The sequence below is a fragment of the Camelina sativa genome, chromosome 19, assembly GCF_000633955.1.
Source record: "Camelina sativa cultivar DH55 chromosome 19, Cs, whole genome shotgun sequence".
Lineage (NCBI taxonomy): Eukaryota > Viridiplantae > Streptophyta > Magnoliopsida > Brassicales > Brassicaceae > Camelina > Camelina sativa.
The window spans coordinates 22,399,740-22,412,584 of record NC_025703.1 but is presented as its reverse complement, the minus strand read 5'-3'; the positions used below and the strand labels follow the sequence as shown (position 1 = coordinate 22,412,584).

At 32.2% G+C, this 12,845-nt stretch overlaps 1 protein-coding gene across 1 annotated transcript; it reads left to right on the top strand.

The window, feature by feature from the left end:
• Positions 4,404-7,277, top strand: LOC104766942 (purple acid phosphatase 10). Its single transcript, XM_010490914.2, has 8 exons — positions 4,404-4,862; positions 5,323-5,523; positions 5,612-5,723; positions 5,828-6,057; positions 6,179-6,317; positions 6,411-6,631; positions 6,708-6,829; positions 6,919-7,277. Exons 1-8 carry the CDS (start codon positions 4,674-4,676, stop codon positions 7,115-7,117), a joined length of 1,413 nt encoding a protein of 470 aa, XP_010489216.1. The 5' UTR covers positions 4,404-4,673; the 3' UTR covers positions 7,118-7,277.

Below are 12,845 nucleotides of genomic sequence, written 5' to 3'. Positions count from 1 at the left end.
TATATTTTATCTTTAATTACTTATTAATTATCATAAACTCTTTAACTTCTAACTAGTAAATTGTAAGTACATATGAAAAATAACATGCTATTGGAATTGCTCTCCATAGGAGTTAAACAAAGAGTATTATTGTTCATTCTCATCCAAAAAGTAACGGGAAAAATATCATAAAAATCCCCAACTATGTATTTTCGTTGATTTAAATCTTCAACTCTTCATTTGTTAAAATAAATACTTATTTTTTTGTTGATTTTAAAATAAATCGTAAAGTCCTGTTGACTTTGCCGATTGAGGCACAATGTTAACTGAGTTAACGGAACAATCATACGGAGTTAACTAATCGTTACTGAGAATCGTAAATTAGCAAAAGGACGTCGTTTGTGTTTGAAAAAATACATACAAATATGGGATTCGAACCCGTTACATCTGGAAGAGAAGATTAAAATCTTAACCAACCGAGCTGTGATGTTTTTATTTTATTTACCACAACACAATACTTAGCTCTTCTATATACGATCCACAATGTTTTTCTTTTTGGAATTCGACTCTGTGATAATAAATCTCGCCGGAGATGGAGAATCAGACATCGGCGGTGGAGATTCCGAAGATTCAAAATAAGAGGAGAAGCTCCACCAATCAAGAATCAAATAGGTTTAAGCTCCACCAAAAGTGATTGATTCAAAATTATCACCGGAGAGGGATGTTGATTGATTCAAAATTAAATCTGGGTTTTAGGAGTTTGTGGTTTATGGGTTTAGAAATTGTGGGTAGTTCCGATTAATTAGCTCTCTTATCATGGGTTATGGGTAGTTATTTTCTTCCTCTATTTATAATTCTCAGTTTGTAATTCTCAGACTTTGTGCTTCTCAATTTCAATAGAGCAATTTTAGTTTCAGTTCTTCTTCTTCTTTTCTGCAATTTTCTGTTTCTGTTTTATCCAACAAGCAATGATTTGGAAATATTGAAAAGAAGATTGTGTCGTCTGGTAGATGAGAAGAGTTAGGTTCCAGAGATGAAAGCTGAAGAAGAAGGCTTCGCCATTGTTCTCGCTTCTTCTTCTCGAACATAAACTGTATATATTTTGTGTTTGTATTCAATATTAAGTAAAACAGTACAGCTCCGTTGGTGAAGGAACTATTGTTCTATAAATGAGGTAACGAGTTCAAATCCTAGAATTGACGACGTCGTTTTGCACGTTAACAGTTCCCAGTAACAGATAGTTAACACCGTGTAATTGTTCCGTTTACCCCGTTAACGTTGTGCCTCAATTGGCAAAGTCAACAAAACTTTACGATTTATTTCAAAGTCAAAAGAAAAAAATAAGTGTTTATTTCACCAAATGAAAAGTTCATGCTTTAAATCAACGAAAACACATAGTTGAGGATTTTTACGACATTTTTCCCAAAAAGTAACCCCAAAACATTGTGTTTGCTCCTATTTGCGATTTCTTAATTTTCCCTCATTTGTGGTCATTAGTTAAAAAGTGATATTGTGAAAGGCTAAAAAGTTAAACGTTTTCTATTATTGAAAGTAAATATTACAAAATATTTTGACACAGGAAAAACGAAATTCTCATAAATATCACTACGGTAAGTATTTTTCCAAAAATACATTTATTAATTTTATTTTTAAAAAAATCAAAACTTGAAAATATGATATATCCAGGAATTTCTCGTGAAAAAAAAACCACAAGAAAAATTATATCCTTCATGTATGTGTTTCTCTTGAACGTGAGCAAAGGCAATTTTAGGTTTATTAACGATAGAAGAAATACATTGCTTATACTGCTCATAAGTCATAACTTAGCAAAGTTTGGTTGTACTTCTAGTATTTTCTATTCTGGATGTTTTACACCTCCCTCTTGGCTATGAGAACATTTATGTAACGGGTACTTTGAATCATCAATATAATTCATTTTTTGATGAAAAAAACAAAGAAATACATTGCTTCTAACTTAACTAGTCTTCACTTGTATTCCCCTAAACTGAATTGATCGACTTAGTTATATTTTCGTATGATATCATACCTTTTTTTTTTTTTTTTGGAAAAGCGATTTATAATCATTTTTAAAGTTTGGGCATTGCATTTACAAACTTTTTGGCATGAAAAGTTGGATTGTACAAAAGAAGAAAGTTAGTTAAAAGATTGAAACTGGGTCCACGTATCGAACATTATTGGATTTAAATAGATATGGTATGGTCTAAATGAGAAGAGATCATTCGTCAAAAAAGGTGAATAAGAAAGAAAGAAAAAAAGTGAACGATTCGATTGGTCTCAACTTTTTTCGTCTCTTATTCGTTAAGGACGTGGAACTCGTTGCTCCTTACCTCTCTTAGTGCTTTCATCTCTCTCACTTAACCTAGTCTTCTTATTAAGTCAACTAGATTCTATATTTTGATACTGCCTAGGCAAATGATTCTGTTTGTCATTGATATTGATATATGATATGATTAACCCCAAAGCACATGTATGTAGATAAAAAAATAAAAGAAATTGTTCATCTAACAAAACGGATCGGATCACGGGTACTACAATTTTTTTGAAGTTTCTAGTTGACAAAACAAATAGTATAACTAACTAATAAAAATAAATATTAAAGAGGTTTGTTTATAATTACACATATTGTTGGTTTATTTGACATGATATTTTTGATAGAAAAAAAAAAATAATAAAGCTAAATTTGTAAAATGATTGAATTTACCCCCACTGTTTGCTACCATAAACACTTGTGAAACAAACTTTTGATTTTGGAGCAATTTAAAACGTTATAATATATAACTAATGATTTTCCGAAATTGGTGTTTAACGCGATCATCATCATCCACATATGTGACATTTATATATATGTATACATCGTTACACACTACTATATAAATGTCACATTACGTGGATCAATCATACTGAACAATCGATGTGGGAATGGAATAAATCCTTTATCATTTGTCCAGCAATAAGCATATGCCTTGGTTGACGACGACCTAAGCCTATTGAAGCATATCTTCTTTTCTTTAAGCATATCATTAATTATTATTATTTTAAAGATATATTGCGACTGGTTTATTTTGATGCTTATAAAAAGATTGATATGGATGTACTAAGAAAAATACTCATATTTATTTATCGAAAGAAAAAAATAACTATTATTTCTAATTCAGATCAGTGACCTAATGAAACCTAATGAAAAAACAATAATACATCCAAAACCCATATCTTATATATACATATTTTGAGACATTTATAAAATAAATCTTCAAGCTGACACTTATTTATAAACATACCATTAACATTAAATAATTAATTTAATAAACAAATTAACTCAACTTATATTTGATTTTTTTTATAAAAACTAATTGTTTTAAAAGATAACAAACATAACTGCGGACTGGCCAGGTTTCTCGGCGTATCTTGATGACATCAAGATTGACAAGGAAGAATTTTCATCCTTCTCTTTATCTTTTATCTCTAGAAGTGCAAATGTAAGTACGGATTCTTTGGCACGCAAAGCACGTGTTTATCCGCATCATGTTTTGGTTGTACACAATTTCCCACCCAATTTGCTCGTTTAAGCTAATCTTTTGTTGACAAAAAAAACATAATTGTAAATGTATACAGATTTTATTTCCTTATAAAATAAATTATATACTTGTGAGTGAAAAGGTATAAATTATTTAGTATATGAACTACAAAATATTACACATGCTATAACACATTCTCAATATTCCAAAAAAAAAATGTATACACCATAAAAATATACACTAACGTATCATATAGGCATATACTCTCTGTTTAATTATAGAAAACAAAAACTAAGTATTTTAAAATTTTATATTCTATCTAATAACAAATTTAATGTAATTAAATTTTAAATTTTATATTCGTCGTCGACGCACTCCAAATTTCCGTGGGTGAAAACCTAGTAATATAGTAATATATGATTGACAAATAGTAGAAAAAAATCTTATTGGTCATTCACTTATACATTCCAATATAGGTGTACATTACAACAAATTTACACAAAACAAAATTGTAGTAAGAGACTAGATTCAATGGAACTTGGTGGGCTAGTAGTACTCGAATTTAATTTTCTTGTCCCTCCACAAAAGCAGAAAATGAAAATAACACTTGCGTAGACTTAATAAGAGAGAGCGTTGGTTCAAAACTGAATGTGCAACCAGTGATTTTAGTCAGACTTTTACGCCACACTGCTTTTTTTTCCTTCTAAACGGCATGATATTTTTAAATTCTTGAAACAAAATGCCAAAATCAAGAAGTTGACGTCAAAAAAGAAAAAGAAAGTTAACTAAAAATAAAAATACGTAATAAAAAATAAATAAAACACAAGACAACAAAAGAGGAAGTATAGATTCGTGTGTCACGAACCAGACGATTTATATCATTAAATATAAAATCTTCCAAACGATCGTTCGTTTGAATCGTTTCGTTTGATAAAGATACACTTTTTTTTGTTTCTTGGGTCAAAACAATACACAAAGTTAAGGATATGTTCATAGAATAATACCTTTTTTCCCATCGAAACAGTGTTGGCGACACGGCTCCACTAACGAATATTCCGTTCCTTCTTCTCAATCCCCCTTCATACATTTCCCCTGTCTCTTCCTTTTATAAGGTTTCATTTTCCCCTTCTTTATAGGAGAAAAAAATCTGAGAAAAAAATGGATCGTGTCGGAAAATTAGATTTGTTTTCCTATGTTCTTGTTCTGTGTTTTGTCCTCAACAGTTTAGTGTTGCTTTGTAATGGAGGCATCACCAGTAGTTTTGTCAGAAAACTGGAGAAAACTATTGATATGCCTCTTGATAGCGATGTTTTTCGTGTTCCTTGTGGATACAATGCTCCTCAACAGGTTTCCACCATTTCCTTTCTATTTCATATATATATATATATATATATATATATATATATTTCTAAAAACAGGATTTGTTTTGTTGTGGGTTCTCTGCTTATAATGATTTAAAGTTTGTAGCTTTTTTTGGTGGGTTTTGAGTTATCTTTTCAATATAATATTAGGTTTCCCTAAAATCATCAATCTTACTCAGTTTTGTTGTGGGTTCTGTTTATAATTATTAAATTTTGAAGCTTTTTTGTTAGTTACCACCTCTAGAAGTGGTGGTTGGTGGTGTTTTTATCAAGTTTAATATTAGGTTTCACTTTTTTCTTTTGTTCTATGAGCAAAAAGCTATTATTTGGACAATTCGGATTGATTCAAGCTTTGCTTATTGGAAGTTTTATAAAAGATATGTACTTCTTATTGTTTTGTTTCTTATTTGTGATCTAAATGGTTTTTTTTTTTTGGGGGTAAAAAGGTGCATATAACACAAGGAGATGTAGAAGGGAAGGCAGTGATAGTGTCTTGGGTGACACAAGAAGCTAAAGGATCTAACAAAGTCGTTTACTGGAAAGAGAATAGCTCCAAAAAGCACAAAGCCTATGGCAAAACCAATACTTACAAGTATTACAATTATACTTCTGGTTATATCCATCATTGCCCCATCAGAAACTTAGAGGTCCATCATCATCATCATCATCATTATTGTCATAACATTTGCTATTGTTTGTTGTTGTTATCTGATGTTGTGGTCCTCTGTTTTGCAGTATGACACCAAGTACTATTACGTAGTAGGTGTGGGAGAAACGGAGCGTATGTTCTGGTTCTTCACTCCTCCTGAGATTGGTCCTGATGTTCCCTACACATTTGGTCTTATTGGTACAGTCCTGAAACATTGTGTCATCATGGTTTTTAACAAAAAAACGCAATTGATTATCCTCTGGCATGGACTTGATCTTGTGTTGCTATTTGTTTTTTTGCAGGGGATCTTGGGCAAAGTTTTGACTCAAACATAACCTTAACACATTATGAGAATAACCCAACAAAAGGGCAAGCGGTTTTGTTTGTTGGGGATATCTCATACGCTGATAATTATCCATATCATGACAACAGGAGATGGGACAGTTGGGGAAGATTTGCTGAAAGAAGCACAGCGTATCAACCTTGGATTTGGACCACTGGAAACCATGAACTCGATTTTGCCCCTGAAATTGTAAGGCTTCTTCTTTCTTTTTGCTTTAGGCTTAAAAAAATGCTATAAGATCATTTAGTCAGACCAGGCATTACATGGACCAGACTGAGATTGAGATGGATTGTTGTTATGCAATGTGCAGGGGGAAAACAGACCGTTTAAGCCATTCAAGCATAGGTACCGTACTCCTTACAGATCATCAGGCAGCACAGAACCATTCTGGTACTCGATTAAGAGAGGACCGGCTTACATAATCGTGCTAGCTTCATATTCAGCATATGGCAAGGCGTCTTAAAAGTCTTTGAGCTTTTTTCGTGTGATATCATTAAACCAAGAGTAAGAGGATCTGAAAAATTCTTACCTTTCTTGGACAGGAAAATACACGCCGCAATACCAATGGCTCGAAGAGGAGTTCCCAAAGGTTAACAGGTCAGAAACTCCGTGGTTGATCGTTCTGATGCATTCACCGTGGTACAACAGCTACGACTACCATTACATGGAAGGTGAAACCATGAGAGTGATGTATGAGGCATGGTTTATCAAGTACAAAGTAGATGTTGTTTTTGCAGGTCATGTCCACGCCTACGAAAGATCAGTAAGATCAATAACTTTGGATCATTATGTCTCTTTAAACTATAGATGCTGAGATATGTGAGCTATTGTGAAACCAGGAACGTGTTTCAAACATAGCTTACAATGTGGTTAACGGCATTTGCACTCCGGTCAAAGATCAATCAGCTCCGGTCTATATCACCATTGGTGATGGAGGAAATATCGAAGGATTAGCCACTAAGTAAGAAGCTAACTGTTAAACATATCTGCCCAGTGGACACAAGTTTCTAGTAGATTCTAAAGATGAGTTTGAATGGTGTTTTTTTGTAGAATGACTGAGCCTCAGCCTAAGTACTCTGCCTTCAGAGAAGCCAGCTTCGGGCACGCGATATTCTCGATAAAGAACAGGACACACGCACGCTATGGATGGCATAGGAACCAAGATGGTTACGCCGTGGAGGGTGACAGAATGTGGTTTTATAATAGATTCTGGCATCCCATTGATGATTCTCCTACTTATGATTCTTGAGAACCAAAGAATCTGATTTGTTGTATTTCTATGATTCAATAACCATTAATAAATGCAATGTTAGTGAGTTTGTGTGCCTGTACTTGTTTAAGACCAAATGTACGTTAATCACACACAAAAATTTAGTAGAAGAGTATAGGTGAGAATGAGATTCCCTTCATTGTAGAAATTGTGTTTTTTCACCGTATCTTATTCACAACTTTCGCTCCAATAGTTATATTTAATCAGATTTAATAATATAACTTACAGCTGTGTTTATTTATCTTAACTCTTCTTAAAATATGTGTTTTAAAGATTCAACAATTAATCTTTTATTTTTAGAAGTTGTGTATTTTTATTATAATTATTGGTTGATAAATTTTCACTCAAGATGATAGTTTTTGTAATTTTAAAATTTTCGTATCAGAAACTTGCATTTACTTATTATAATATTTTGTTTGGTATTCTCATTTAGGATTTAAGATCACTTCTTCATAATATTTTTTTATTAGTAATACTAGATTAGGATCTGTGCTAGAGTACCGGTTAAAATTCCTTTTATGTGATTGTTTTTAAAAGTTTTTTGGATAAAACATTATGCAATAATATCATATGCTAAATATAATGGCTTGAAAAAACACCTATTTTGTAAGTTTTATACTGTTAATTTTGTAATTTATGTATGAGAAATGGTTATGATTGTTGTTTGTTTTTATTTTAATTTTTGAAATTTGAACATGTTTGGTGAAAGTTTTTAATATGCCATGTGCTTAGGTAAGATTTTATTTTCAACTGCACAATAAGATATCGAAAATCACGATTAAGTGTGATAAATTGCCAATATTTTATTTCTTTTTACGTCTTAAAGTATATTTTTATGACTAACAGTATATATTTTGTAACAATACATGGAATACTAAATATTTTATTTTAGAAATTATATAAATCATTGGAATATTCTTTTTAAGAGGATTCTTTGGAATATTCTTAAGTGTATTCATATAGCCCACAGATTGACCAATTAATCTATAACCTTTTTTTTGTAACCAACATATATTTAATCTATAACCTATTTTGTAACCAACTTATAAAAATTATATATTTTACAAAAAAGATTGTGTACTTTCGTTTTATTATATAGAGCAACTTATGAAAATAACATCTACTTTATAAGATCTATTCTAATAGATCTAGATTTTTACCTGCAACATACTGCGAATTAAGTTGTGTGATAAAGAAAAAATAATTTTTGTTTTTTATTTGATTTTCTAGTAGTGTTTAAAATTATATATTGTATTTTGATTGTTAATTCTATGACTTAACCCATATCATACCGCATATTAATTTACGACTAAATATGTAACATACCAAACAACATTATTTCAAACTTTAATTTAATCCGAGAAATCATATTTCTTGAAATTTCAACTCTTGCTCTAGCAAGAAATCATATTTCTTGGAATTCTTTCATATTATAGTGACATATTATTGATACGTGTTAACAAATCAAATTATTGTTAAAGATTTTATTTCTTTAAGTAGTATTATTCTTTGGGATATTCTCATTAAGTGTATCTGGGTATAACTAAGGAAGCCAACTCATATAACCTATTTTGTAACCAACTTATGAATCAAATAATAACTATAACTATATAACCTATAACTATTATATAGTCTACCAAAAAGAAGTTGTGTACTTCCGAAATACTAAATATTAAGCAACTGGTTTATTCCTAAAATCTTCCGAAAATGAATTAAGGTTACACCTACCATATAACTTGTAACAAATTAATATATCAATTTTCTATAACCTATTTGTAACCAACTATTAAAATTATATAGTCTACCAAACAATATTGTGTACTTCCGTTTTATTAAAAAGGGGATATATATCAATAAATGTTATGATATTTGTTACATTTTACTATAATTGTTCATAAAATAACTTATACTTATAATAAAGTATATACAAATAAATTTACAAGGTTGCCTCGATTTATTATGACTTTTTATTTAATAATTTTTAACTTAGAGTTGAGTATTTTTGCTGTAATATTTTTTATTATAAATTTTTATTTTGATGATTGTGTTTTTTTAACTCACAGTTATATATGTTTAATATTTATGTAGTTTTATAAGTTTGGATATTTAATTTAATTTTACTTGAAATGCTTCCTCGCAACATCACGGAAGTCTGAATCCTAGTATTTATATATCTAACCGCTGGTGAATATATTTTTTGCACATAGTTGGTACATTTAATTTAATACTAAGTATTACCAGCGATATAGCCCAATTCTTTTTAAAAAATGATATAAAATGGTGAGAGGAAGAATTTTCTCGGCGTTTCTGAGGGTGATTCACGCTGAAATCACTTGTTGGAAGCCAAAACAGTCTAAGTTCCAGTTTGAAGACAACTGGTGTCATTTGTTCACCAACACTGTTGAGAGTGTGAAAGGAGACTTGGCGGCAGGATCTTCTTCTTCTTCTGAGGTGTCTCTCCCTCCAGAGTCTCTTCCTCCTGTTCCTCCTCTTCCTCAAACACCTCAACCTGAGACTCCTCTTCCTGAGATTCCTCTTCCTATCTCAGAGACTGAATATGGAGACAAAATTGTCTCATTCTCTGCTCATGGATCCAGATACTCCTTTGAGTATGCATATGGAGCCATCCAGTACTCCAAGGATGGCCAAGCTGCAGACAGCTTCAATACTTGCACATTTGATGAAGAGATGAAACTCTTGTGGAAGAAGAAGAAGAAGTTTGAAGAAGTCAACAAAAAAATCAAAACTATTCTTGAAGCTTGGATCAAATTAGGCATGAAGAAGAATGGGGATGACTTGAAGAATCTCGATGTGGATCCAGGCAAGATGGCCCAGAATTTCATGGACATCGTCCAAGAAGAAAATGATCAGAAGAGGAAGGAGAAAGAGGCAAGAAAAGCTGAGAAGAAGAAGAAGGAGTAGGGCAGAGATGCAAAAGAAAAGAAGTTGGGTTGTTTCTAAAGAAATTTTCATCTATCACACCAAAAAAAGCTTATTCTTTCACAGTTAGGCAAAGTCAAATAAAGTTTCCATAGATTAGCCATCACACAAAATTATGACAAAAATATCCCTGTGAATAAACTGTTATCATTTGGTTACACAAACCAACTACAATCTGCTAAAGAATTATGAACTGAATAAAAAAATATTTTTTTGAGATGAGAAAAGGAAAGAAGAACAAGAGAAAGCGGAAGTTCAAAAAACTGTCTTCTTCACCAATACAAATTCTGGAAATTAATGAGAAATCTTAGTTTATTTTATTTTCTCAACTAATAGGAAAATTAATAATTGATCGTATAAGAGAAAATTAGTAGCAACAAACGACTAAATTCCAAAAAAAATTGGGTGAAGAGTAATCCGAAAAAAATCAGAAGAGGAGGGGTGGCATCCCAGAATCTCGTTTTTGAATTTAAATATGCTAGTATATGCTAGATTTACAGGATTTATGTGAAAAAAAATATTAAAACAAAGAAAACAAAGAATTGGGAAAATACTGTGAATGACTGCTGCAAAACTATGGTTGCAAAAGAAGATACTCATGTTGAAGATGATTGCAAATTTACAATTTTTTCCCTCATTGAATTTCTTCCGTGTACGTGTATCCAGTTTATGGTGTACGTAATATTGATTATGTGAAATTGTATATCTGTTAGACTATGTACTATTGTGAAGTTGGTGCACGTAATATTTACAGAGTTTATACATTAGAAACATATGGTTAATGTGTACGTACACATGAACAAACAAATTATTACTGTGTACGTACATGGTAATGGTAATACTAATATCTTAACTTTTCTAATGACACGATTCAAAAAAAAATAATAAAAAAATATATATATAATGAAATAGATCTTAAAAGTTAGAGAAAAGAGTTATAACTAAAAGTAGTTATAATTATGTGTTTTTACTGTAGCGAGAAAAATTTCAGTCGGTAGTGTCCGACAAATAGAGAATATAATGTAACTTCACTCCAAATTGATTTGTTTTGTGTACTAAAAAATTATTCCTTTGTAGTGTACGCAAAGAGACATTGTACATTAGATATGTTTTTGTTGTTGTTGGATTTGAAATAGTTTTGCACAACATATCGATTATAGACTGGGTTGAATATGTGTAAACCAAGTTTTCTTTTTTAATTATTTTGGTTTGTGTACCAAACATTAATTATGTTGTGTGTACGTATGTTAGTTGTGTACATTATAAACTTAATTGGTGGGTCTGATATAGTTGCACATTATGTTGTTTACGTATGTTAGTTGTGTACATTATAAACATATAATAACCCTAAAGAAATCTTGAAACATAAACTATATACGTACACAATCATTTTGAGTAAAACATACATATCCCCTAAACAAACCCTAAATTTAAACCTTAAACCGTATACGCACACGACATTAAAAATGATTAAAAGAAAAGTGATGTTTCTAGATGATCAACCATAAACGGTTGATGGCTTAAGAGAATAACGCTAACTATGAAACTGAAAGAGTCAGAACTAAAAACAAAAATTTTGGTGAAGACTGGAGATGTCTATAAGAATCTAATAGAAATTGTACACTATGAAGAATTATCCAAATTCTTGCTAAAATTCTTGCTAAACATAATCATGATTTTTAATTCATTTTTGTTGGTTAAAAACCGTATTAATGATTTACAAGCTTTCTGGATTTTATAAAGTACTCGTGTACGTACATTGACATTGCTTAAAAACCATATTAACGATTGAAATGACCGCACCCGGATTTCCAATCCTCACCGGGATCCACGGGAAACGATCTCATCGGAAGTCCATAATTCCAACAAGACAACCAGCGTAGATATCGTTCCTTACAAAAACTCCCACAAATACACCAAACCCCCACCTCATCTAGTTACTGAATCACACAACCAACCACCCCTAGCGACCGAGCAACAAAAGACGTAGGCTGGAATATTTGATTACGTCTAGCCACGGACAACACTTCCCCACGAATACTCCAATTCACTATCAAATCCTCTAGTGTCAAAAGGCACCTCCACCTAGTGTCGAACGTCACCCATCGCACCAATTGCAAACGAACACACATGGTGTCGAACGACACTCTCGAGTGTCGGTTGACACTAACGCCCAGGGCATCACTTCCGCCGATCTCTCCTCATCCAAACCTTACTCCAGCTGTCCTCCTGGGACCCAAACACACAACAACATGCTGGTGTCAACCGACACCACCTTGGTGTCTGCTCAACACCCCAACCTTACCACAATACCGTCTATAGACCACAATACAAACACTTGATTAAATCAAAAACCAACCGTTGCTTTCAAAAAACTCACCGTTGGATATGGAGCTTGTTGCACCACGAAGCTCCCCACTAAATTTCAGCCCAACCTCGAAGTAGCCATCCTAGACCAGTTCACATTGTTCGTATGTTGGTAGTGGTGTCGGTCGACACAACACTTGAAACACGACCAGTAGTCGATTTCAAGCACCTCTCGGCCACCAAAACCTAACTCCACGACCAATACTCTTTCCCCAATGATTAAGCACATACCCAACATATTCACAATGACAACAACCATAAAAACAACCCATGGATTCTTCTCAATCCATCTTACCCATGACAAATCCACCCCAATCATCCCAAAACCCTAGATAAGCCTAACATCAACCACTTACCTTGGATTAAGGACAAAATCTGAGGAAGGAACAACACCTCACCA

What these genes read in the sequence shown, in the direction of transcription:
- LOC104766942 (XM_010490914.2), top strand. Translation starts at nt 4,674, where the DNA reads ATGGATCGTGTCGGAAAATTAGATTTGTTTTCCTATGTTCTTGTTCTG. An exon ending in GATACAATGCTCCTCAACAG is followed by an intron (nt 4,863 to 5,322) that starts GTTTCCACCATT and finishes GGGGGTAAAAAG; the next exon opens with GTGCATATAACACAAGGAGA. An exon ending in GCCCCATCAGAAACTTAGAG is followed by an intron (nt 5,524 to 5,611) that starts GTCCATCATCAT and finishes TCTGTTTTGCAG; the next exon opens with TATGACACCAAGTACTATTA.